Source organism: Pinus tabuliformis, chromosome J, assembly GCF_031772625.1.
Source record: "Pinus tabuliformis cultivar Carrire ecotype Pingquan chromosome J, CPIR1, whole genome shotgun sequence".
In the NCBI taxonomy this organism is placed as follows: Eukaryota; Viridiplantae; Streptophyta; class Pinopsida; order Pinales; family Pinaceae; genus Pinus; species Pinus tabuliformis.
Genome location: NC_142295.1, coordinates 547,956,848 through 547,984,060, shown reverse-complemented (window position 1 = coordinate 547,984,060; position 27,213 = coordinate 547,956,848). Strand labels below are relative to the sequence as shown.

General features: G+C 36.8%; 1 protein-coding gene across 1 annotated transcript in view; it reads left to right on the top strand.

The window, feature by feature from the left end:
• LOC149228182 (uncharacterized) overlaps positions 1-26,590 on the top strand; it is a 192,353-nt gene extending 165,763 nt beyond the window's left edge. The window contains exons 8-12 of the mRNA XM_089378088.1: positions 10,434-10,517; positions 10,711-10,803; positions 10,911-11,018; positions 11,106-11,180; positions 25,552-26,590. Coding sequence (XP_089234214.1) covers positions 10,434-10,517; positions 10,711-10,803; positions 10,911-11,018; positions 11,106-11,180; positions 25,552-26,043 — 852 coding nt within the window. The 3' untranslated portion in view covers positions 26,044-26,590. The remainder of the gene's footprint in view (positions 1-10,433; positions 10,518-10,710; positions 10,804-10,910; positions 11,019-11,105; positions 11,181-25,551) is intronic.
• Positions 26,591-27,213: the final 623 nt, after the last annotated feature.

Genomic DNA, 27,213 nt, shown 5'->3' with positions numbered 1-27,213 from the left:
CATAAAAAAAAACATTCCCCCAACTTATGTTTGACTTAGCAAAAGATCATCCAGAAAAGGGTCATGAAGAAAAAGTAAAGAACAAGAATGAAAACCTCAATTAAATCAAGCCAAATAAAAGGCTAGAGAGGCAAAGAGCAAAAAAAAAAACTACTTCATTATGTCACCCCCCCTTTTCAAGTCCTAAGAGTAGATGCTTTTATCTAAATAAAAAAGGACTTAGAAAAATTAAGAAAATTAAAAGAAAAAATAATAGAAAATGGAAGCGTGTGTAGGTCGAAGTAAAGGCTCCATCTCACAAGGCTTTGTAAAGAAATGAAGACTCCTAGTGATATTCTAATCAACTAGTTGGACTAGACCTAAGCCACCAACATCATATATGACTTAGGAAGTTAATTCATATGTTACCTTTATATCCCCTTTAATAAGTTAGCGTCATTTACCTACTCTAACCAAGATGACTTGGGAAATACCTTATGCTCTAGTCCATAGACAGATGTAAAACATGCAAGGTTGTCCCCCATGGTTTATTTCATGTAATTTGGTAACATTGGCTTAATGTAATTGTGCTAAATTATTTTGTCTATGTTGGTACCTAACAGTTGGTCGAGGCTTGATGTGTCATTATAGGTTTGGGGTTATGCATTGGAAGTTGTGTTAGCTGACATGGACAATTATATGGTGTTTTATTCATCTCCAAAGAGTCTACACAACCTTCATGTTCATACAATGTTATTTGGCTAGTTATTTATCAAAAGTATTAAGTTTTTTGCTAGCCCATGTATAAGGGGTTTTCTCTTTTCTTTATATCCATGTTCACACTTGAGAGAATATTTGATTTAAAATTGAACTAGTTGGTCATATGAACACAACTAGTCCCAATTATTGGGTTTTTAGAAGTTTCAAAAAACTTCTCTAAGCAGATCATTATTTTAATAGATCTTTTAGGAAAAGGGCACAATTTTCTTTGTCCACTTTTTATTTGTTTATTATTGACCTTATCTATTTCACATTTGTGGGATTTTCTCTAGCGCAAGGGGGTTTCCATGTGTGATTGCTAAATTTCCCTTATAATCTTCTTCAATAAATTGGATTTATAAATCAAGAAAGTTTTGATTTACAATGGAGGTTATTGAGGTGGAAGCAGCTACGATTACAACTTCACATGCCCTAGTGAAGCAGCTATGCAACTACAACAAGGATTTATACTACGAGTTGACAAATTAATAGAGTTTTGAGGGTGAACCTTCCATGATTACCCCTAGGAACGTTCACTTTTCATGCCCAATGAATTAACGCATTCAATAGATCAAGACTACTAGATGATTCAAGATATTCGCATAAATTTAGAGCACAAGCAGCATCATGATGTAGTATTCCATACATTAAACATAAATTGAAAATTTTGCATGAAAGAGAAATTTACATTGCAGAAAAAGAAGTATATGCATCCATTATATTTGCAAGAGAGAAGCTCCAAATAGAATAATATCAATCCAAACATTAAAATGCATCCACTAATTGTCAATTTGTCCTTAATAGCTTATGCAGAATTTTAAAGAAGAGATACCAATCCAAATCCTAGTGATGATCTAATGAAACGATCATCACATCAATATATATCCTCCCTAAGGGGTTCGATTTGCCTTATAAGGCCTAATAATGCCCCAACTAATAAAATAATGTGCAAAAATAACATTCCTTGGTGACAAGCCCACCAAGATAGCTCCATAATACAAAATAAGCCTCTCAAGAGGGAAAAATAATAGATACATTAGGTCTAAGGGCCATTGAGGAGGCCTAGTGCAGTCCAATGTATGCCAAGATGAATGAATGAGCTACAAACATAGTGATAAAGGGGGTGGCCCCTTGATATATAAGCAAATGACCTGTGGTGTCCCCAAGTAGCTATGGGCGCACAAAACATCCTTGTGGGTCTCCAAATGGATCGAACAAGCTTGTATCCCACCTGTAAGGGTTGGAAGAATGATGCAAGCGCTCCCATTGTCTCTGATGACGAGACACATCCTCATCTGGGCCTTGAATCAATTGTCAAGTGTGTGGTGTAGGAGTGGAGCCGGCTGGGCAAGGTGGTCCTAGTGCATCATCATCGTCCAATAGGTAGAACACGAACAAGCAATAAGTGGAATTGAAGGATCCCATGAAGTGTCAATCTGCTCTCTGCTATGGTGGAGATTCGTGGCTCTCAACGCTCACCCTACAAATGCCAATATGTTCCTTTGGAGGGCTCAGATCTCGTATAGGGAGACCAAACCCAAAGGAACACCCACCTGTAATCTTTTATAAGATCCAATGTGTCCCCTCACCTTCTAGTATAACCAAACATTAATGTAATTGAGTAAATGAGCTTACAAAACATGGAACCAAGTGGACACTTCACATTGGCATGCCCTTCCATAATGGGCTTCAGAAGGTACAAGCATCTCCAAGTTCAAGAAGAAGGTTAACCAAGGACCCTATTAGGTGGTTCAACCTATAAGGGCGTGACATGTCCATGGTACATCCATCAAATGGCAGGTGGTATCTGAAATAATGATGGAATGGAGTGGGCATTGGGGGAAGGCTCCAAGCCACATGCCACAGTACAAGGGTAGCTAAAATAAGGAAAACCCACACTTAGGTATATGAATGTAGGAGGGAGCAATTGTGCTACATGAGTTACCCCGACCATTGTTTTTCCGCTGTTCTTCATATGCCTTTTTTCCTTCTATATATTTTTGTTTTGTAACTGCTCAGGGCTTCAAGGGATGAGAGCATGATATGTAAGATATAGCAGTGAATACCCCTTTAGGGTGAGGCAATTCATCACCCACTAGGGGTTGGGACAATCATGGGTTCCTTAATGATGTAAGGGGCCAATATAAGGGGCCCTTGGAACCAGGGTGATGGCCACGATGCAAGGGGTAGAGCTGTTGTTAGGCTTTTGCCCACATGCTAAATTTGAATGTCTTGGCCATCTTTTGCATTTTATGGTAAATTTCCTAATGAGTGTGGCAAAATTATGCTTTTTCTTTTCTTTTAGCTACATCAACCTCTGGGGAATTATTCCAGGCCCGATCCAAAGTGTGGACAAGGGGAAGGGGAGGCTAATTCCTTGTGGACCCAATGGACAAATGTGGACCTCGATGGGAAATATGGTGAATGGGCTTATAATAAGCAGAGGGGAGTGATGTGTATGGTGTCGGGAGGTGGGACCACGCAACCAAAATCGGGGTTTCCCATGTAGTGCCACCCCTAAAGCTAGTAGCCAATGAAAGAGATCCCATGGGACTAGGATACAAAGTTAACCGTCAAATTGGACAAGGGAGACGAGTACAAATCAAGCCCACCCCACTAACCCATGCCCAAACATATCCATGATAAGTAAACAAAAATACTCAATTACATAATGAAAAACCATACCTTTGAGGGTGGAAGGCCCACCTTCAAACATATGATCATAATAGATGGAAGAGGGAGCGTATGGCTGACTCAGGTGGCAGAGATAGTGGCACATCGAGCTATTTGGCAGTTGCAAGGGGCTGCTGGCCGTCGACTAAGGACCATCTAGGAGAAATTGTTTCTCCGATGGGTATCACCCACAGGTGGTGGGGAACGCTATGTTTGACAATGCTGGTTATGATGTTGATGCTTGAGAATGGCTTATCAATCCGATTGTTCTTATGAAAATATTTCATGAGTATCCTTGTACCGGTTGTACAATTATGAATACTTGCCTAGTTAAGAGGGAGTGTTGGAGAATGTAACTAAGTTCGTTCTTCATAATTGTGTCAAAATGAATTTTGCTAATACAAAGAAAAAGAAGAAAAGTAAATTTTGCTATTATTATTTTTCTAAACAAGGCATGCATTTCATGCCCCTAGGTTTATTGAGTCAAAGTAATTTTGGATCGTTTGAAAGAAAAATAAAAGAAATTATTGTTGAATTAAAAATATTAAAATTGTCCCGCAAACTATGTTGCAGGAAACACTGGGCATGTAGGTATTTTAGGCAAAAAACGAAATGGAAACATTGAAACGTGTTTGGTATGGCCCTAAAACATGTTTCAGGCCATACAGGGGCGTTTCACAAGGCTAAAATGTGTTTCAGGGCCGTATGACCACGTTTTTGACAAATTAACATGTTTTTTTTATCGTTTTTTTTCTTTTTTCATTTTAATATTTTTATTTGGCATTTATAATAATGTGTGGATGTTTCTAGATGTCTCTCGCAAGTTATCAAAAGACTCTTGCATCATTCACTCATCACACAAATTGAGCAAGTCGTTTCACTTAGAAAGGGGAAAGAGGAAGAGAGTAGTGGTTTCAGCTAGGGTGTTTGCAACAGTGAACAAAGGAGATTTTAACAAGAAGAAAAGGAGATTTCACAAGCAAATTCAGAGTGGGGAGTTTCCGACTACGACATTTTTTTTTGGCTTAACTACAACCATCTTTGTCTTGTGTTTTGTAGAATTTGGGGTAACTTCGACTATAAAAAATTAGTTTCGGTAAGAAACATTCATTTTCTTAGTTTTTTCCCACTGTTTGTATTTTTTCAGGGTTTATGCTTGCAAAAATGTGAAAAAAGTTTTTTCTTTACAAATTTGTTTTTTTTTTTTTTTTAATTTATTTTTGTAGCAATGGCTTCCAACCAAGGTGCAAGCTAAGTCACAGGGTTCGGCGAACCTGAAGCTTCAGGTTCGAAATTCGGCGAACCTGTAAAAAAAATTTGAGGTTCGTTCAGGTTCGGCGAACCTGAAAGTCGAACCTCAAGGTGAACTCGAACCTCATCGAACTTTATCGAACTTCAACAAACCTCACGAACCTAATCTAACCGAATCGCGAACTTAAACGATTTTTTCAGGTTCGGCGGTTTTCCTTGACGGTTTTGTTGACGGTTTTAGAAAAAAAACCAGGGGTTTAATAGCTTCACTTACAAGTAGCTGAATTGCTATGACTCAAACGCAAATGAAAAACGAGGACAACCCTATTAAGATCCAAGGCGCGGACTTTTGGATCATGTAGTTCCAAAGTACTAAGCATTCTGGTTTCCAACGTAAACACTGGAGGATTTGGATTTATTTTGAAGGATAAGGGTTTACTTCTTCGATTGCGGGGAAGTTTATGTAAAAATGACGGAGTCTGCACAATTTTTTTTCCATAATCATTATAGGTGTGTTTGAAATGCTACTAGTTAGTTTTTTAAAGATTTTTGAAATGCAACTAGTTTGTTTTTTTTAAATAATAAAATTTAAAATTTAAAATTTTGTAATGAAAACTATTTTTAAAATTAATTGAAAAATGAATAATTTTTTAAATCAATTTAAAAAGACAAAATTTTGATGTAGAATTTTAAAATATTTTAATCTATTATATTTTCTTAATATTTTATTTTTTATTTAAATATAATAAAAATAAAAATTATTAATAAATAAATCAATTTTAAATTTAACATATATAAAGTTCATACATTATTGAATTTCTTCCGTGTATATATAATATTTCTTTGTGTTATCATTTTATAAAGCAAATAGATAACATAAAATCAAATTTAGACATTTCTTTAAAGGAAGAATTCAGTTTGAATACAAGCCCAAGAAGTTAACTGAGAAAATATTTGGACATTTTAAAAATCGGAATATTTGGAAAAAGCAAAAATATATTATGCGAAAAAACTAAAAAATTAAAATTGAAATATTATCGATGGAAGAGGTAAAGGAATCGTCTTTCACAGGATAAGAATTGTGGAATCGAGAATTTTGATATATATTCCTTTGCTACTATGCCTTCACCTATAAGGTTTTGAAGTCATCAGGGTTAAATGGTAAAATATTTGAATAATCCGAATGAAAAGAGATATTTGAAAAGTGTTAAATAGTTATTTTGCTTTTTATTTTTAGTTAGTTAGTGAACAAATTCCATTAGTTCAAACAAAATATTGATAATTTATATAAACCAAAATCATCATTTTAGCTCCAAAAATAATAAATAAAATATTCTTTTCCAGTCATACTAATCACCTGATCACTTTTCCAATCATACCATCCGCATTTATCAACCATCTATTTATATAACTATTTTAATCTTTAAAACACTAGTCACAAAACATTATTTTATTTATTGAAAAAAAACCACAGAACCTTATTTTTTTTTTAAATAAAAATAAAAACCAATCGGACATGGCACATGTAGACTTTTCATGTTTAGTAAATTATTTTCCCAAAGACCCGTGCCATTGACTAATTAGTAGAATTTCAAAACTTCTTTGAATCAGTGCCCCTTTAGCGTTGCAATCTTAAAAGCAACCGAGGTTGTGTTCAGTAACTAGTCATATATATATATATATATATATATATATATATATATATATTGAAAAATATGTATAGTCGAACCTAATGCCGAACCTCATTCGAACCTGATCGGAAAATTCGAATTCGAATCGAACTTAATCGTTGTCGAACTCGAATTCGAACTCGAACTGTGTGACATAGGGTGCAAGTTCAGCCCCCAAGTCCGACCAGAGGGCTTATTATTATCCTCTTTGGAGGCATGTTCAGGGGTTGAAAGATGTGCAGGTGGTGGCCCATGGGAATGGCGATGTAACCGTTGTAGTAATTCGCTCCTACCCAAGAGTGAAGGCACATCTTTTGCATGGAGGAGGATAGAGGATTGCAGGTTGCCCAAAAACAACAGACCCAATGGTGAGGAGGGCATATCAAAGAGAGCAAGATGAGGTTAATGGACTTAAAAGAAGGCATGAAGAGCTTGCTAATGCTACTCCTCAAGCTCCACCAAACATTGAGCCAAGGATTATGGTTGAAGCAAGGAAGAGGAAAGCAACTCAACAACAACTACCACCATCTAAAAATACGAGAGGGGCATTTGCTTCAATTCAAGAGAGCATAATTGTTAAATTGGTGAATGTGCGAACGAGAGGAGAAGTTGATCCTAGAGTGGCTAGGTGCATCTATGCGTGTGGTATCTCATTCAATGTTGTTCAGTTTGCTTACTAGCAAGATATGATAAAGGCAGTTAACAAAGCTCTCATAGGGTACAAGGGGGCCAAATATGAAAATGTTAGAACTCAACTTCTCAAAAATTAGGAGCTTGTGGAGGATATCTTATCACCGATTCATTGTTCCTGGAGTAGCTCTGGGTTTAGTATAGTCTCAGATGGATGGAAAGATACAAGGCATAGGCCATTGATAAATATCATTGCCACTTCACCAAAGGGAGCAATGTTTTTAAAGGCAAAAGACTTCTCAGGAGAGGTAAAATATGCACAGTTCATTGCTGATGTTTTAATAAAATCTATTGAACAAATAGGGCCCAACAAGGTGGTGCAAGTTATCATGGATAAAGCACCAATTTGCAAAGTTGCAGGTTTAATTATTAAGGGGAGGTATGACCACATTTTTTCGGCACCCTGCATTGTCCTTAATCTAAATCTGATCTTAGAGGAGATCAATAATAAAGTTCCATGGATAAAAGAGATCACAGGGGAAGCAAGAGAGATCATTAAATTCATCAACGACCACCACCAATCTCAAGCAATATTTCAGGAGTACTCCAAATTGGAGTTGTTAAAAGTTGTTGAGACAAGATATGCCTCAAACTTTCTAATGGTGCGCCGCCTTGTTGAGGTTAAGCAACCATTAGTTTCTATGGTGGTGAGTCAACTTTGCGCTGAGTGGAGATAAGCAGATTCAGAGCAGGGATATGTGGTGTATAGATTGTGCCTTGATGAGGAGTGGTGGAGCGAGATAGATTTCTTGCTAAAGTTCACAACCCTTGCATTTGAGCTTCTTTAGAATGCTGACACAAATTGACCTTTCTTAGGAGGGTATATGATGGCATGGATACCATGGTTGAGAAAACTATGTAAATCATTTCACAAGAGTCTCCACAACTTTTATTGTTGATGCTCATTTTGCTGATTTAATTAAGAAAATGATTGGTGATAGTTGGAACAATTTCAACAGTCCATTGCGCCCTTTAGCACATTCCCTGAACCTGAGATTTTATGATGAAGTGCTTATTGCTCAAAGCAATGGGAAGAGGAACGCACCCCATAAGGATAGCGAGGTGGCTAATGGGGTGAGAAAAGCCCTTATGAGAATGTTTCCAGCTCATCTACACAGGGAGGTGAAGGAAGAGTTTCCCAGTTTTGCTGTAGGATTAGATGATTATTTAGATATATCAGCGTTGGAGGAGAGAAGCACCATGAATCCAGTGAGGTGGTCGTTTTGTCATGGAGCAAATGGTGTACATTTGCAAAACCTTTCCATTCATGTTCTTTCACAATTGGCAAGCTCTTCATCAACAGAAGGGAATTGAAGCACCTATGGTTTTATTCATTCTGTGAAGTGCAATAGGTTGGGATCACAGAAGGCAAAGGATTTTGTTCATGTGCACTCCAAACTTCGCCTTGCATCTTGTAGGAGTCTAGAATATAACAGTGGTCCTTCTAAAGAATGAGATGTGGTTCTAGAAACTCTTGATTTGGAGCTCTCTTTTGCTGCCCTGGATATTGAGGATTGAGAGCCTAGAAGTGGAATTGGCCAATCATCTTCTTCTGCTCCACCATCCACTGTTGAGCATGCTTCTTCTTCTATTTTTGCTGAGGATTATGATGATGAGAATGAGGATTGAAGACTATTAGTCTTTATAGTCTATATGTGTTAATTGTCCACAGTTTGATACTTGTTGATGTAGCATTGTACTTGCAACCTCATATATAAAGGTTGATTTTTGGATATATATTTATAATAAACCTCATTTATCAAGGTTATTTTTGGATATTACTGCTTTCAGTATGTGATCATTCATGAGTAAATGTGATGCTAGTATGTTTCATCATCATGTAAAATTGATAGACGTATAGTTTATGCAATGACATTGGACAATTTAATCATAATGTAATAATGTATCATGTATACTTTATGATTGCACATAACATTTCTTAAATGTCCTATATATATATATATATATATATATATATATATATATATATATATATCGTGTTTCCCTGTTTCCAAAATTTGGGGGGGTAGGGGATCACGTTTTGTACCCGTACCCATTTCCCCGTATCATTTAACTTAGCTCCCAAAAGTCCAAGTCGGCCCTCCTGGAGATCATGTCGGCTTTCTGAAAGGACGTGTCCATTTGTTTATGGAAACATTTATATATTGGCATCCATTGGCAATGAAATTCGGTGGTCCTCTTAAGTGACATAGCACGAAGTTTTTAGGTGAGACGATATGAAGTTCTGAGGCAGAAGAAGCCTGATCTATGTGAGCTGTATGATATATGCTCTGGAAACTCTTGAGGCACACAGTCCGAATATCTGAAGACACATAGGATCAAAACACTGAAGCACACAGGATGGAAGTTTGAGGCTGTTATATCATAATATCTGAGGTTCTATTGGTAAGGAAAAGACTGGTTTTATCTCGGTATTAAGATGAAACAGTTGACAGAGTTTGGGCTTATGCTGAAGGTGTATATCTGGCTTCTTGAGGACAGTTTGAGGACTTTCTAAATGAACAGTATCATGACTTCTAATAAGGAGAATGGAGGGACGACTTGGGACATTTGTGGAGGATTGTCTTGGTTATTAAGGTCTTGGATTTCTCATTTGATCTGATTCTATAAGATGAGAAGAACTTTTCTGGGTTTTCCCCTTGGGGGATTTTGCCTTGGCTTGGAGCCTATATCTTGTGTCTACCTTTTTCTGTGATCTTCATGATGTATGATTTTGACAGTTTTTTGATGAAGAAACATAATAAACAGTAATAAAATGGCTAAACATATTCACAAGCAATTATCAAAGGGGCAATCGAATTTAACTTGTAAACCTCCCATTTCTCCAACATATCCAAGTGCCATATAAGTATTGCCAACATGTCCGCTTATGCCTTGAAATATGCAGAACGTGCCTCATGAAATGTGAATTGTGTCCATGAAGAAAGTCATGCCACCAAATATGCAAATATGTCTTGGAGAATGTGAATATGCATGAAAAGTCTTCATAATAAAGAATAATGAATTACGCATCCATAAATGTGACAATGCTGCATTATCTCCAAGGCCTTGCATGATCTAGTGGTAACACTTCTAAATTCAAATACTATGGTTGCAAATTTCTTCGTAGTTTATATTAATATATTTTAACATATTATATTATTGGGTGTACAGATTTGTACTGCCGATTCTGATGCAATTTCTAATAGTTACGAAAATTTTCTTGATGATCCTGAAAGTATTGTTGAATGTTAATAAAGAAAGTAATTATGTTTTTAAGAGAGCATTGTTTTTGTTCTATTTCAATTTTTGTAATGTTCAATTCCGCCCTATTTCACCTCATTTGATAGGGTTATTTGTAAGTTTTTGTGGTTGTGTTTTTAAGTAGTATTTTTGGACGTTGTGAGACAGGTTGTCATCATGATGCGTACCATATATCAGAAATGCAAACTTGTGCATGGAGATTTAAGTGAATACAATATTCTTTATCATGAGGTATGCTAAATGATTGTTTTTATTATATATAAAGTGCCGATGCGGTCTCTTTTTTTCATGAATTTCATGCTTGTTCAAATAGCAAGTTAATTAAAATGATCAATGCTTTGGCTTTGTTCTATTCAGTGACTCCTAGATATGATAGGTTGGTAACGTGCTTGAAAAATTTAGTTGTTTTGTGTTTGTCTTCCAGGGTCATTTGTATTGTATTGATGTTTCTCAGTCTGTAGACCTTGATCATCCACGTGCGTTAGACTTTTTGCGTGAGGATTGCCTTCATGTCTCTGTAAGTCCATTGAAGAATTCAAAATTAATTTGATACACTGTTTGGAGGTTTGATGTATTTCTTGTGGAGTTGTATTTGTGGAAAGACGTTTCTCTTGTATGATGCAGGATTTCTTTAAGAAAAATGGAGTAGCAGTTATGGCTGTCCGCGAGCTTTTTGATTTTGTTGTTGATCCATCAATTATGGATGAAGATATTGATGATTATCTTGAAAAGGTTACTTCCTAATTGCATTTTTGTCTTTGGATTTGATTCATTTGAAGAACTTGTTTTTGATAATTCAAAGTCATTACATGATTACAGATGCAACAGAAAATCCGGACTAGGGGTATGCAGTCCTCTGCAGAGGATGAAATTGCTGAAGCTGTTTTTGTTCAGGTGAAGTATTTTTGCTCTTTTTGAAGTAAGGTCTCGACCATTATGAAGTCAGTGCTAGTTGTCTATTCAGCTGGAATATTGCATTATTTTCAGGGCATTGCTAAACTTGAAAGGTTTACTACAGAATGCACATAACAATAGCACAAATTGCAGATCACCAAAATGAGAGAGGGAACCAAACTGATGGTATTAACTTCATTTAAAAGTTAATATGTTGCTTTATTCAAAATGTTCTTTCTAACCTAAATATCTAAGTATTAGTGTTGTTTTTCCACGATATTGAAGTCTAGGATAGAATCTTAAATCACTGACACTACCAATCCAAGTATCACAACAAGACTACTTTGCACAGTGGAATAATATACAACAGTAAATCTACTAGCCTTATGCATGAAGTAATCATGATGGAATTGGGGAGGGGCATGGCTACATCCTTTGCCATGTATGCATGGTGGGACACTGACCTTACCCCCCCCCCCCTCTCCCCCGACACCCCCCTCCCCCGACACTCCATCCAGGGGCATCTTATTTTAACTTTACTTAAATCCTTTTGTATATACTTTTTTATCATGCATTGTTTATACCAATTCCCATCCATCCAAGGATGACTACAATTAATTATACACACTAACATGGTGACATCACAAACCTTAAATTCTATCCCATGATTGAATTAGATGAATATAGATCCCTTACCTATACTTGATCACTTTTGGGACATTAATTGATCTCCCATGACATTGACCTTGGTCTCATGTGCCAATCAAATATTTTTTGCTACTTAATCTCTCTAGCATAATTAAGCATTTTTGGGCTCTTTACATTTTAAATATTTCCTAACTTAGTTATATTCTCACTTTTGGTGCCATGGGAACTCCTTATCTTTAGTAGGAAAGCTCCATTTATGAGTCCAATTTCGTAAGCTTTTATGCTTAGCCCCATTTTGCAGCATTCTTATTGCAAGTGTTTTTTTTTTTCATTTATATTCCTTATTAATGCTACTTGCCTAATTTACATGCAATAAAAGGGGGATACATTTGGCTCAATATACATGGTTAGATCCACATAGTTAAGCTCTCTATCATACATAGGAAAGTAATTCAGCCTTTTCTTTTCCTTTGACTTGCTCTAACATCATAAGGAATTAGGAATAAACCTTATATTTGTTTTTTGTCATTTACATTGATTTTCATCCAATAAGATAAAAAATATATATATATTTTTTAAGTTTTTCAAGTATACCAAAAGCGAAGGGGAAATTAATCTAATTATTATTTCTTTTACTTGTATTCTTTTCCATCCATTGTAGTTAATGTTCTTTTATAAATTTACCTAAATTAAGTATATGATCAATCTATAACAACCATATGAACATCAATAATATTAAATCACAATTAGCTTAGTGATTCTCTCCCTCCTTCCCTTCTTACTTTTCCCAATGTTTCCCAAATATTAGGTGGTGACTCAACCTTAGAAGAGGTGAGACCAGCATGGCTCAAATCCACATTAGAAGAGGCGGAAGAACATGCAACTCCTGATGGCATATCTAGAGAGGTAAAGAAACCTAAGATGTTCTCTAGCTATGCCGCTCTCATGACGGACCTCATTGATGACGGACCTTCCACCTACGAAGAAGAAACTAGTTAGTAGGTGTGGAAGGAAGCAATGAATGAGGACTACCAATCGATCATGAAGAATGACGTTTCAGAAAGTGTGCCAAGGCCCGAAGGGAAGTTAGTAGTAACTTCCAAGTGGATATACAAGATTAAGCATGTTGCAGATGGGAGCATTAGCAAATATAAGGCATGGTTTGTGGCTAGAGGATTCTCCCAGAAAGAGGGAGAAGACTATGACGAGACTTTTGCTCCAGTGGCTAGTTACACCTCCATTAGATCCATCATTTCACTTGCTGCTTCTATGGGATGGGAACTACACCAAATGGATGTAAAAGACTATTATCCTCAATGGAGTAATTGGAGGAAGAGGTGTACATAGAGATGTTGAGAAATCAATGCTTATAGGAATTAGGGCTTGACTCCTCTTTCTTGATAATTACTTGTGAGTTATTTTGGCTTCTTTTACTTCTTTATTAGTTTATCTTTCATCAAGCAATTACCAAATTAAATGTATATGAAGATCACAAGAACAAGAGACATAAGATGTAGGCACTCATCTAGGGAAAAACCCCTCCAAGGGGAAAGTCCAGTCCAACTCTTCCACTACTAGATTCAAATCAATATGAGACAATCCAAGACCCTTTAGACCTAGAAAAACACCTCCTCCAATTACCAAGCAACCCTTCTTCCTCGTTGATGACCCTTGCCAAAGTCTCCAAGTGTCAGTGTCCCAGCAACAACTTCAGTCTAGAACAATCTCCCAACTACAGATTTTTGGTCCCTAGCTACAAAATTTTGGACTTGTAGTAGACACAGAATTTTGACCCCAGCAACAACCGATAAACTTCGCATGTGTGAGAGATAGATAGCCCAAGAACTCGTTTTAGGTCATCCCAACTTCTTCCTTCCTTTTCCAACTGCTTTTCTCTTCTTTTCTGTTTCTTCTTCTTATAGATCGAACTTGATGAGTGAGCGCTGCCTCTCTATATATAGCCTTTATGCTGAGTCGAATTGCCCTAATTTACACTGACTTCATGAGGACAGGGCCGACTTGGTGTGGAGGTGACAAATGACCTTTTTGACTAAAAAATAATTCTTTTTACATGATACAAAAGTCCAAGAAGGGTTTAATAAAAATGAAAAAGACTCTATTGACTCAAGACAAAACCTAGAAGCCTTCAATGGAGCCTTTAGCCTAGAAAACATTGACCCAAGCATGAAATCCATGCTTTAAGAAGTCATTTTCTTTAATAATAAAATTTATTTTTGACATATACAATTATGAAGACCGACACTAGTTACATTCTTCAACACTCCCTCTTAACTAGGGAGGTATTCATAACTACATATATATAATGGTACATGGAAGATCTCAAAATGATATGAACGATAAAGAGTTCTAGTACACAAGTGCTACAAATTAGATACTTGACCAAGTTACTCTAATCGGGTAGGACTAAGGTGTACTCAAGCTTTAGCTTCTCTATGTACTTTTAGGCTTTTAAGCTCTAACACCAACCTAGGGATCGAGGTGCATATCCAAAGTTGGAGATCCATGACCAACACTATCCTCGCTACTTTAGGATCTAGACGTCAACACATAGGCCGACAAGATGTCCTCCCAAGCATCTTATTGCTACAAGATGCTTCAGTGCTCTCTATCAACTAAATCTGTAACATCAACCAATCCAAGCATGCTTCTGAAATATTCAAATTTCTTATTGGGAAGAGATTTCATCAATACGTCAGCTACCTGTTCATCCGTCGTAATATATTGTAGCTTCATGACCCCATCTTGTACGAAGCTTCTAAAATAATGGTACTTGTTATTGATATGCTTCGTTCTTGCATGTAATACAAGGTCTTCAAACATCTTGATGTTGCTTTGATTATCACAATTAATAACTGTAGGATCTAGAGGCTTTCCAAACAAATCTGACAAGAATTTTCTTAACCAAACAACTTCTTTTCCTACTTCACATGTAGCAACATATTCTGCTTCGTCACTACTACATGATCTTGTTTTCTACTCATCCATGAAATCATTATAGATCCCAAACTAAAACAACCACCGTTAGTGCTTCTTCCAATAGTCTCACTACCAGCCCAATCGGAATTGGTAAAACCTGTTAACTTCCATTCCATCATACTTCAGGCAGTAATGAATTGTACCATGTAGGTACTCAAGATATGCTTGGCAACTCTCCAATTGTCACACCGAGGCTCCAACTAAAATTGACTAAGAATATTTACAACAAAGCATATACCAGGTCTTGTATTCACCAAGTACATCAAAGAGCCCACCAACTTATGATAGCTTGTAGGATCGACGAGACTAGAGCTAGAGCTTCTCAACTTCTTGATATTGGTGATCATGGGAGTGGTCATAGGCATGGAATCCATCATACCGAACTTTTGTAACATCTTGATTATGTACTTACCTTGATGAAGATATATCTCACCAGGTTTTTGCCAAACTTCCAAGCCCAAGTAATAATGCATGAGTCCCAGATCTTTCATTTCAAATTCTACTGCCAACATTTTCTTGCATTCTAGAATTTTGCGCTCCACATCTATAATAAACAAATCATCCACATATAGTATTATAATGACTGATTCATTCTTCACTATTTTTATGTAGAGGTTTGCATCAACAGAACTTTTGATGAACCCAATCCTTAAGAGATATACATCCATCCTTTCATACCAAGCCCTAGAAGCTTGCTTCAGGCTAGATAGAACTTTCTTGAGTTTGCAAACATGAGTATCCCTGCTATTTATCTCAAAGCCTTCCGGTTGTTAAATATATACTTCTTCATCAATGGTTCGATTTAGAAATGTTGTTTTGACATCCATGTGATGGACATTCCATCCCACAGTAGCAGCTAGCAAAGCCAAAGATATAATATTAGTATACCTGGCAATAGGAGCAAAGGTTTCTTCATAATCTATTCCTTTCTTTTGCGAGAAACCCCTTGCAACAAATCTGGGTTTGTATTTGTCTCTGCTTCCATCAACGACATGTTTGATTTTGTAAATCCATTTGGAAGTGACAAATGATTTGTCACTAGGTCTAGGAATGATTTCCCAGACCCCATTCTTCATGATGGATTGATATTCTTCCTGCATCACTTTCTTCCATTCTTCTTGGTTAACAACTTCTTCAAAGGTAGATGGTTCTGTCATGTATGCTGCATATCTTGAGTATCTCTTCGGTCTTTTGCTTTCTCTGAAAGTTCCTTTAGTTGCTCCATGTCCTTCGACATCTTCAAGTGTAGCTTTAACCAATTTGCCTCTTCGTTGTTTCTGGAATGACTATAGGTTGAATAGGTTCACTTGGTCCTTCTTCTTCTTCTTGGTTTGTATGCGCCTTGTCATGTTGCTCTTCTTCTTCAAATAATAGTACATCTTCATCAAATTCGATTGGTATATCTTTGGATGTTTTGTAGGCATGGTTTTCATCAAATATAACATCCCTGCTAACTTTGATTTGTCTTCCTTCTTTGATGTAGATTCTAACCAATGAAGATACCTTTTATACTTGTAGAGTCTAACTTCTTTCGCTTGTCTTTTGGAACATGAATGTATGCGGGACACCCAAAGGTTCAGAGATGGTCGACACATGGATTTTTCCTTGTGAAAGCTTCTTCGGGTGTCATATTATCAAGGCTTCTATGTGGACTTCTATTTTGTATGTATACCGCTGTCATGGTTGCTTCTCCCCATATAAAACTTGGTAGATCTTGATCAAATATCATGGCCCTTATGCATTTTTCAATGGTTATATTCTTCCGTTATGCTACTCCATTCTGGTCAGGGTTGTAGGGAACAATGAGCCCCCTCTTAATACCTACTTCTTTACAAGTTTTTTTGAAGTGTATTCCCCTCCATTGTTGGATCTCAAAGTCTTTATCTTTCTTTCAGTTAAGGTCTCGACTTCGGATCAAAATTCCTTGAACTTTTCAAATACTTTGTCCTTTGTCTTGAGGAGATAGAGCCATGTTTTTCTAGAGTGATCATCAATGAAGGTCACATAGTAAATATGGCATCCAAGAGATTTATTAGACATTGGCCCACACACATCGGAATGAATGAGGTCTAATATCTCCTTAGAACTTGTATCACTACTTGTAAAAGGTTTCCTAGTATTCTTTCCCAAAGCACATCCCTTGCATACTCCTTCATGATATTCCTTGATGTTAGGGATGCCCTTTACCATTTCACTAAGAGAGGGTATTATCTTGTAATGAATATGCTCATATCGTCTATGCCAAACTTCAATAGGATTGATCTTCATGTGAACTAGGGCTTGAGGAGATGGTGTTATAACTCTATATAGTCTTCCTTCACGAACTCCAAATAATCTTTTTCTTTTTCAATATTTGAATCCTTTACCCAAACCAAAAGTTTTCCATCTACAAAAGCAACCTTATCTCCTTTATCTTCTAAACAAGAAATGGAAAGTAAATTCTTTTCAAACCTATGACATAAAGGATGTTGTTGAGGTGTAGCTTTTCTCCACTTTCCAACTTCAATGATGTGGATCCAAGGCCCTTGATTGCATAACTGTTGTTGCCTCCTAGCTCCACTGCATGTGATGATGATTCCCTTGATAGAGTATGAAGTTGCCCACTTTCTCCCGTCATATGTCTTGAGGCTCCACTATCAATAATCCATGCGTTGTCATCATCAAGTGTACCTGTAAGTGCAACCAAGAATCCTTCACTCTTGACTCTCCTAGATAGATTGTAGATGATCCTTCCAATCCATCTTCCTACAATTTTCATGATATTGAGACCCATCTTCAAATAACTTGCCATTGAGGGAGTAACCTTTCCTTCCAACACTGCTTTTCCCTTCTTCAAATGATAGCCAACAAAGTGATCTTCAACCTTCTTCCACCTTAGCTCTGATACCATGTTGAGAAATCAATGCTTATAGGAATTAGGGTTTGATTCCTCTTTCTTGATAATTACTTGTGAGTTATGTTGGCTTCTTTTGCTTCTTTATTAGTTTATCTTTCATCAAGCACTTACCAAATTAAATGTATATGAAGACCACAAGAACAAGAGACATAAGATGTAGGTACTCAGCCAGGGAAAAACCCCTCCAAGGGGAAATCTAGTCCAACACTTCCACTAGTAGATTCAAACCAAGATGAGACAATACAAGACCCATTAAACCTAGACAAATACCTCTTCCAATCACCAAGTCAACCCTTCCTCCTCGTTGATGACCCTTGCTAAAATCTCCAAATGTTTGCTTCCCAACAACAACTTCAATCTAGAATTTTGGCCTCCTAGCTACAGATTTTCAGGCCCCAGTTACAAAATTTCGGACTTGTAGTAGATACCGAATTTCGACCCCAGCGACAACCCATAAACTTTGCATGTGTGAGAGATAGATAGACCAAGAACTCGTTTTAGGTCTGCCCAACTTCTTCTTTCCTTCTCTAGCTACTTCGCTCTTCTTTTTTGCTTATTCTTCTTATAGATCGAACTTGATGAATGAGTGCTCCAAATAGGTCGAGCGACCTCTCTATATATAGCCTTTCTGTTGGGTCGAATTGCCCTAATTTAGGCAGACTTCATGAGGACTTGACCGACTTGGTGTGGAGGTGACAAATGACCTTTTTGACTCAAAAATAGTTCTTTTTACATGATACAAAAGCCCATGAAGGGTCTAATAGAAATGAAAATGACTCTATTGATTCAAGACAAAACCTATAAAACATTGACCCAAGCATGAAATCCATGCTTTAATAAGTCATTTTCTTTAATAATAAAAATTCCTTTTGACAAATACAATTATGAACACTGACACTATTTACATTCTTCAACAAGAGCAACCTCAAGGATTAGAGGTATATGGAAATGAGTCTCATTTTTGCAGGTTGAAAAATGCCTTGTATGGACTCAAGCAAGCTCCAAGAGCTTGGTATGCCCATATTGACAGTTATTTGACAAGACTGGAATTTACCAAAAGTGAAGTAGATCCAAACCTTTTCTTAAAGGTTGTGAAGAATGCACCTGTGAACCTATTATTACTATTACTTGGGATTAGATGTATGGCATAAACCCGGTGAAGTCTTCCTCGGTCAAGGGAAGTATGTGATAAAGATCCTTCATAGTTTCAGAATGATGGATTGCAAATCCATGGCGACTCCCATGGTGACTAACCTGAAGAAGTTAAGAGGCTCTGACTCCAGTTTGGTAGATCCATCTATTTACAAGCAACTGATTGGTATGTTGATGTATTTGGTTAACACCGGGCCGAACATTTGCTTTGCTGTGAACACTTTGAGCTAGTGCCAGATAGAACCAACACATGACCATTAGATTGTAGCAAAGCACGTATTGAGATATTTGTGTGGTACAATGAATTATGGTTTTAAATATGTTGCAAACATGGATGTACAACTTCAGGGATATACATATGCAGATTGGGTAGGAAGTGTTGAAAACAAGAGTACCTCGAGAGTATGCTTCAGTTTGGGATCCGCTATGATATCGTGGATGAGTAGGAAGCAGAGGTCAATAACACTCAACACTGTTGAGCAAGAGTACGTTGCATCCAATGAAGCTTGTACCGAAGCATTATGGCTCCGGAAGCTATTTACAGGACTATTCGACGAAGACTTGGAACTGACGGTGATACATTGCGATAATCAAAGCTCTGCAAAGCTTTCAGAGAATCCCATGTTCCATGACATGTCCAAGCACATTGAGATCAAGTACCGCTACATCCGTGACATGGTGCAAAGGAGAGCTATAAGGCTTGAATACATCTCCACCAATGAGAAAACAACTGATGTTCTGATGAAGCCGTTATCGAGTGACAAGTTCGTGTGCTTCAAATACAAGCTAGGGCCTATGGAGATCCACCCTCATTGAGAGGGAGTGCTGATTTGTCTGAAACATGGATGGAAATTCTCCCGAAAGGGAGAATGCGTCCAAGAGACCCAGAGGGCTCAACATGCAGTGTTGAGTGTCTCTTGAAGGAGAACCCTGATCACACACTAGAAATGGTGGAGTGAGGTCCTGGACATTGATCACACACCAGACATGGTGGAGTGAGGTTCTGGACCTTGATCACACACGGGCAGGGTGGAGTGAGGTCTTGGACCCTAATCACACATCGAGTATGGTGGAGTGAGGTCTGGTTCAACATCTAGACTCGATCGCCAATCAGGAAGGGGTTGAGTGAGGTCTTGGCCTAGAGTGCTCACCAAGAAGGGTGAGTGAGTGCTTGCTAGTTGAGGGTCTCAAGATTTTGGCCTAGGTGGTGGCCATGAGATTTGAGGACCGACCACTTTGTTGGAGTGAGTCCTGATATGCTTATGACATTGCCATGAGTTTGGTACCACCTTGAACATCTATGACAGTGATTATGTATACCTCCCTAGTTAAGAGGGAGTGTTGAATTTGTAACTATGGTTGGTCTTCATAATGTACTTTTGGTCACTTGATGTAATTATATTTATCATTGTAAAGCATATTTATAAATGCTTGAGTTAGAGAAAAAATTATCTTGAGTGAAAGTCCCATTGCGACTTTTAAAAGATGTAAATTTGAATTTTTGAAATGTAATTTTTTGGCTCCAAAAAGTGACAAGTCAGCTTCCCTTCAAGTCAAGTTGGCTTCCCTCTAAGTCAAGTCGGCCCTAGCCAAGAGACACATCTATTAACCCTAGATATACTACTAATAAAGGCAACTTGAGCTCCTCATTTGGTAGATTTCCATTCCTCACTCAAGACAACTTCTAGGCAAGTGAAGGAGGTCAAGGACAAAGAAAGAAGGACGAGTTTCTCTCTGTCCTCTCTCATCACCTCGCATGTGTGGATAGACATCTTTCACTGTGATTCACACTGTTTCTGGGCATTTTGTTGCAGGGGGGCCAGAATGTTTAGGCTTACTGGGCAGTTTTTGGGGGCCAAAATTCTGGCTAGTGGACAATTGCTGGGAGGCCAAAATTTCTGGATTAGGCAGGCAGAACGAAGTGAAAGATCAGTTTGGGTGACTTAACTTGGAGGAGAAGACTAGGTTTGACCATAGGTCTAGGTGTGTCTCTTATTGAATAAAAATAATTTCTTTATTGAAAAGGTTGCTGGGTTTTTCCACGTAGTGGGTTTTCCTAGGGTAAATTTTCTCTCTTTTGTGCATTGTGATCTCTACTGTTCTACTGTTGAATTTCTGAAGTACAATCATTGAATGATATATTGAAATAAGATAAAAGAATATCTACATCAAAAGTAATTATCAGAATTCCAGAAATTTTGTACTAACCCTAATTGCACTAGAAATTCCCACACTTTACTCAAGTTTGTCTATGCCCTCAAGTAGGAGGTTGAAGCAGTGTGTTGCATATGGGGTCCACCAAATGGTGGGAGGTTTGTCCTCCAATAGCTTACCCTTTTCAACATAGTTACAGGCATTGTTAGTGATGATTTGCACAGCGTTCTCTGCCACCACCACCAGAATTACTTCATCCAAAAGATGAGAAATAATAACTGGGCATCCTTCGCTTGATCATATGGGAACATAAATTTAAGAAACATAGCTCCTTGTGGGCGAGAACTGAGGAAATTAATAATGGTGTGGGACCTTCCATTAGTTCATCCATCAAATAGAGAAATCTGTTTTGTTGACTCTTTAACTTGTGTGAGGTATTCATGTATTCTTTGAACTTGTTTTACTTTTCATAAAAATGGCCCCCTGATATGATCAAAACCGAGGCCTTTGAAGCCTGAACCATATGAAGATAGAGCATCTATTATAGGTTGATGATAAGGGGAGTTGGTAGCGTTGAAGGATAGGTCTTCATCATACCATTATCTAGCCATGCATTTCCAAGCAACTTCCTTTTCCTGCTTTTTTTGTTTGCTAACTATGGTGGGCTAGCAACTAGGTGTACAAAGAATGAGTCAATCTTTTGCCTCTTAGGATCATGTCTGCAATAATCAACCTCTTGTATTTAATTGAAGATTGGGGCTCTAAGGGAATTAGTAGCAGGATGAGAGGAGTCTTGAAAACTAGTGTTTTCACTATCATCATTCATGTACACTTCTACTTCTCCCCATCTCTTTTTGCATCTGTTATTGCATTTGTCTGCTTTATGGCCTTCAATAAGAGCTTGCATCTTGGCTTTGAATTTGGGGGAGGCTTTAAAGCAAGTCTTTGTTTTCCTTGTTACATGTGCTTAGTGTTGTTTCATCCTGTGTATACTATCTCAGCTATTACATCCTTACAATGTTTGCATACCATTTTGACCTCCAACCACTTGCAATGGTTCCATGCAGGGCCCCTTTTCTCTTTGGGAGCCATGGCAATTTCTCTAGCAGCAAAAGCAAATCTGCATATAAAACCCTACCCTTAATTTCCTGAAAAACATAGAAAATTTACTGTAAAGAGAATGAGGGCTATAAGAAGATTTTGTACATGCCTTTACAAGCTTTGAATCTACACTCTGAATCAGATCCAAATCAGCCCAACAGCAGCTCTGAATTAGCTCTAAGAACAGATCATAATCAGCACCTTCAATCGGTGAAAGAGAAACTCCAAGAAGCACCCTAATCAACTCTCCAGATGAGCACCATGAATCAGCCCAAGAAGTTCTCTGGATCAACCCAAGGAGCACTCTGAATCAGCAGTCTTTACTGTAGAAATCAAAATCTTCACAAGCTCACAAATGTTTAATGATAAGGATGTGAGATGAATAGAGTGGGGGACATCATTAAATAGATGCAAAAAAGGTTTTAATTTGATTTTTAGGATATTTTCCCCTTTTATAATTTTTGTATAGGGATGGCAACCTGGAACAGAACTGGTCAAATCCAGTTTGGGAAACTGGTTGGAAGCCCCCCGTAAACCTGTCTGAATCAGCTAGTTCTGATAACATTTGTTCAAGGAACCACTAATGATAGGAAAAGGCTATGCTTTTATGTTTAATTTTTGTATTGAATAATGGTTTTCAGGTATATTTTTATTTTATTAATAGCAATATCAAGAAGATAGCTAGAGTAAATACACTAATAGTGGGCACTAGGCTGAATAGGAAATCAGCAGTGCAGAGAAAAGATGGCAATGAAAATGGCTATTATGATATCTTTTGTACCTATATGAAAACAAGAGTGCCACTTATAAGAAAATAAAATGACATGAAATAGTTATATAACGGATAATATGATTCATCTCTACTCCACATATATATGTCCTCTGTCCTCTTCTTAATAAACCATGTACCCTTATACACGCATGATGTTCTATTTGATACCTAAGGACAGCTTTATTTGATAGTGGTTTTATGTTGCGGTGTGTATATACAGACACATTAAAATACCATATATGTATGTACAAGTTTGCCAGGGTTCATGTGTTTGGCTATGTGGACACCATTTCCGAAGTGTAAATGTGTGTCATATATATAAAAATCTATGTTACCGGATCCTTCAGGCCCAGCGGCTGGATCCGCGGATCCCCGGATCAGAGACGGATCCGGATCCGGATCCACGAAGATCCGCCCCGCCCAACATTTGTCTATCTATAATATGGTTTGACATCAGCACATATTTCCAAATTATATCTCAGCGCAGAATCTACAAAGAAAATATCAGTGGATGAATAACCCGATATTGGAAAAATCAGCCGTGCGGGAGTTCATTAATCTATGTGCAATATGGTTTGACGTCAGCACATATTTTCAAATTATATCTCAGCGCAGAATTCCAGAAAGAAAATGTCAGCTGATGAATAACGCTATATTGGAAAAATCAGCCATGGGAATAATTAACAAGGGAGTTCATTAATTTCAAGATTATAAACCTGTGGTTAACCATTGTATAAACTTTATTTCAAGACTATAAGATACGGATGTTGGGATATTCTAATTAAATTATATGTTTATTTTAGAAGTTTGATGAAGTAAGTTCTATAAAGTAACTTCATTTAATTAAATATAATAACTATTAAATTATAGGTTTATTTTAAAAGCTTCATAAAGTAAGTTTATTTAATTTAAATATAATAACTAGTAATTAATGTTTCAATATTATGATACATTAATTTTAATATATTAAATTAATAATTATTTTTTCCATCTGAAATTAATAATTATTTTAAAAATATTATATAGAAGTTTTATATTTAAAATTTTAAACAGAAATTATAATTTTTTTATTTTATACAAATTTAATTAATATTTATAAATAACATATTAATTCTGATACTATTTATCTAATATATCTAATGTTTATTTTTATAGGTACTCTATATAAAAATTATATATTTAAAAATTAATATATGTTTTTATTTTATTTTTACATAAATTTAATTTTTTAAAATTATAAAATATTTTATAGTGTTTGTACTTGCCGTATCCGGATCCTGGCTTTTCAAAAAACTAGCGGATCCGTATCCGAATCCGGATCCGGATCCGAATCTGTATCCGAATCTTGGTAACTTAGATAAAAATATGAAATATATAAACAATTTAGAAACAGAACAGAGAAAATATAAAACAATAATACTTAAATTGTAAAATGATATGCTTATTGATATCACCAGAGTCATTTAACAGTTACGAGATTCATGACAAGTACATTTAAAATTTGACACAATATAAATTATTATTATGTTAATGATTTACAATTTTATAGAATGAAAATGTAATCCTCTTCTTCTTTTAAATATTTGTTCATGTTATTCATTTGCTGGGGAAACCTCAGCCAACATTCTCTCTCATTCTGAGAATGGTACTGAGGGTAAATTGGATTCTGTAGAGGCTTGAAGCTTTGTCATGTCACTTATGGCAATAGATCCTGAGTAGAGAGGATAAGGCTCCATCACACAGCCCATCAGGCTAGACTCTTTTGCATCTTGTAAATCCTTGGTCAAGATGCCCTCCAAGAACTCGGCACTCTCAAACTCTGGCTCATATGCAGCATTTGTAATTTTGTGTAGCCCAACATGGCCATCTGGCACAGTCTCATCCATGCATATCTTGTCATATGTGGAGCCTGGATCTTTCCAAGAAAGAAATTGAAGGGTACTGTCCAAATTCTCGCTGAAGTTGAGGAACTGGCCTAGTGAGAACTTGTATAGCAAATGTTTGTATAACATGCTGTACTGGATATTTGTAGACATCCTAACATGCAAAGGCTCAAATATGCCAATCATATCTTGCCTACATGTAGATCATAGACTGACTCTGGATGATGGATATCTTCTCTCTTTCTTGTAACATAAAAACTTCTTCACTGCAGTCATAAAAAACTGACTCTAGATGATGGATGCCTCCTCTCCTACATAAATCTTTGTCAATGCAATCATGAATAATGTCTCTGATGTTTTAGATCTTGCTTGTAAAACTACACAAACGAAAAGAATAGTATTTTAAATCTTTATTGTGCCATACTTCATTGCTGCTCCCTGTCACATTGCTACAATAGTGGTGATGATATATTTGGTTTCTTGATGATATGTCTGGTTTCTTTCTAATGGTACTGATATACTTTCCTTATAGTACTCAGAGAAATGGTGCTTCTGTCAGTATGTTGTAAAATCAATTCTATGGGTGGAGCATTGAATGTGTTGTAATTTTTCTGGCAATATGAAATTCTCTCGTAGCCAGTCAACGATACTCGATATTTTATCATCTATGTTGATAATCATGCTAGTAATTTGTTTATGAAACATTTGGAAGATAAACCATAAAATGTTTGGTCTAAATTCTATGTATGGTGTTTATTTATTTTGCAGTCCTTCATCCCGAGAACATTAGATCAGGTACAAGATTTTGAAAAGGATATAGATCGGATTACCAGTGGCAATAATACTGAAGGAATATACTATCAAACAATTACTGGTTTGAAAGAGGACCTTTCTGGGGTGCGCCTTATTCCTGCCATCTTGGATAATGTGAATGATCAGCCTGCCAGGGAGATTGTAGATTCTTTTCCAGTTTCAATCTCTGCTGATCAGAGATCCGGAGAAGGATTGGATAGGGATTTAGAAAATATGATAACAGAATCTGAGCAGAGTAGCTCAAGTGCTTCCGAGGATGATGTGGCTTCAGAAACTGGGGACAACAAATCTTCTTTGAGTGAAAACCAACAAGTTGATAGAAGAGCAGCTCGGAAGGAGCATAAGAGGATGGTGAAGGCAGAAAAGAGAGAAGCTCGAAAAACGAAAATTCCCAAGGCTGTCAAGAAAAGGAAAAAGAAGGTATCGAAAGAAAAGATGCGGCACTAGGTTTCTAACCATAGCCAGCGGTTGATTTCCATTAGTTGTATCGTAAGGAATTAAGTGAATGTTTAATTCTGGGTTCTGGAGGTGGATGACTTTTTCAAACGGCAAGGATTTTCAGGAAGAAAATATTTTTTCATTCCTGTAGCTATGAGCCTCATGGCTACATGTAGAGCATCTCAGACTCATTGTTTTGATCTGCTAGAAAAATGTGTCGAGTCATTTTATTTATAATGTAATCTTCTTGTCAAGTAAACATAAATTTACAGTATGGCACTTTGAGTGGCATATTTATAATGCTTATACTGCACATTCTAAAGGCCGGGGAACTGGTTTTATTCCTCCAAAAGAGCATGAGGAGACTGGTACCTGGGTTGTGCATTCAACAACTGGATGGACATTTACCAATTTTGTCACAGTACTAGTAGACACCCTCACTAAACACTATTTTTAAGATTACTTATTTTCAGGTTAGAGATGAAATTAACATAGAAAGATAACTTGTTTTCAGGTTAGAGATGAAATTAACATAAATTACAAGGTATTTTTGGCATATCAATATCACCATTATTGGCTAGATCTTGCTTTTTCTGTGAGTGTCAATTGGGTTTTGTGAAAAAAATGATGACATTTCTGCACAAACCACCTCCAGAACACTTACATATTGTTTAATATCTTCATCAAAAGTGTCATGTACAAATTAACATTAATAAATTGGCACATTCAATGACTTTTAGTTTGGATATCGCCTATATTTCGAAAGCTCTATTCATGATAATGGGCCACCCTTGCATATGGTTTTGTGCTGAACGGAAATGCTGGTTAATGAGAGTTCTTATGGCATTGATATCATCAAATGTATGCCTTTGCTTTATTACTACGACCATTTGTTTGATTGACATGGATTATTTAACTAATTGGATGGTCTAGAGTGGTCGAAAGGGCCATTGGCTATTCTCAAGAATTGGCAGCCACATATGCCCTCTTGATTGCCAACAAGTATGTACTTGAAATTTAGGCTGATTACACATGGCACCATGGCGCTGTATGGCCTCAATTTATAAGGATCCAAGTTTCGAGGCTACAGGTATGCCAGTTTTTGAAACTGGTGGCAGTGGTATATAACAAAACTAAAATTAATGTAGATAAAGAATGACTAGGTTATTTCCACTGGTT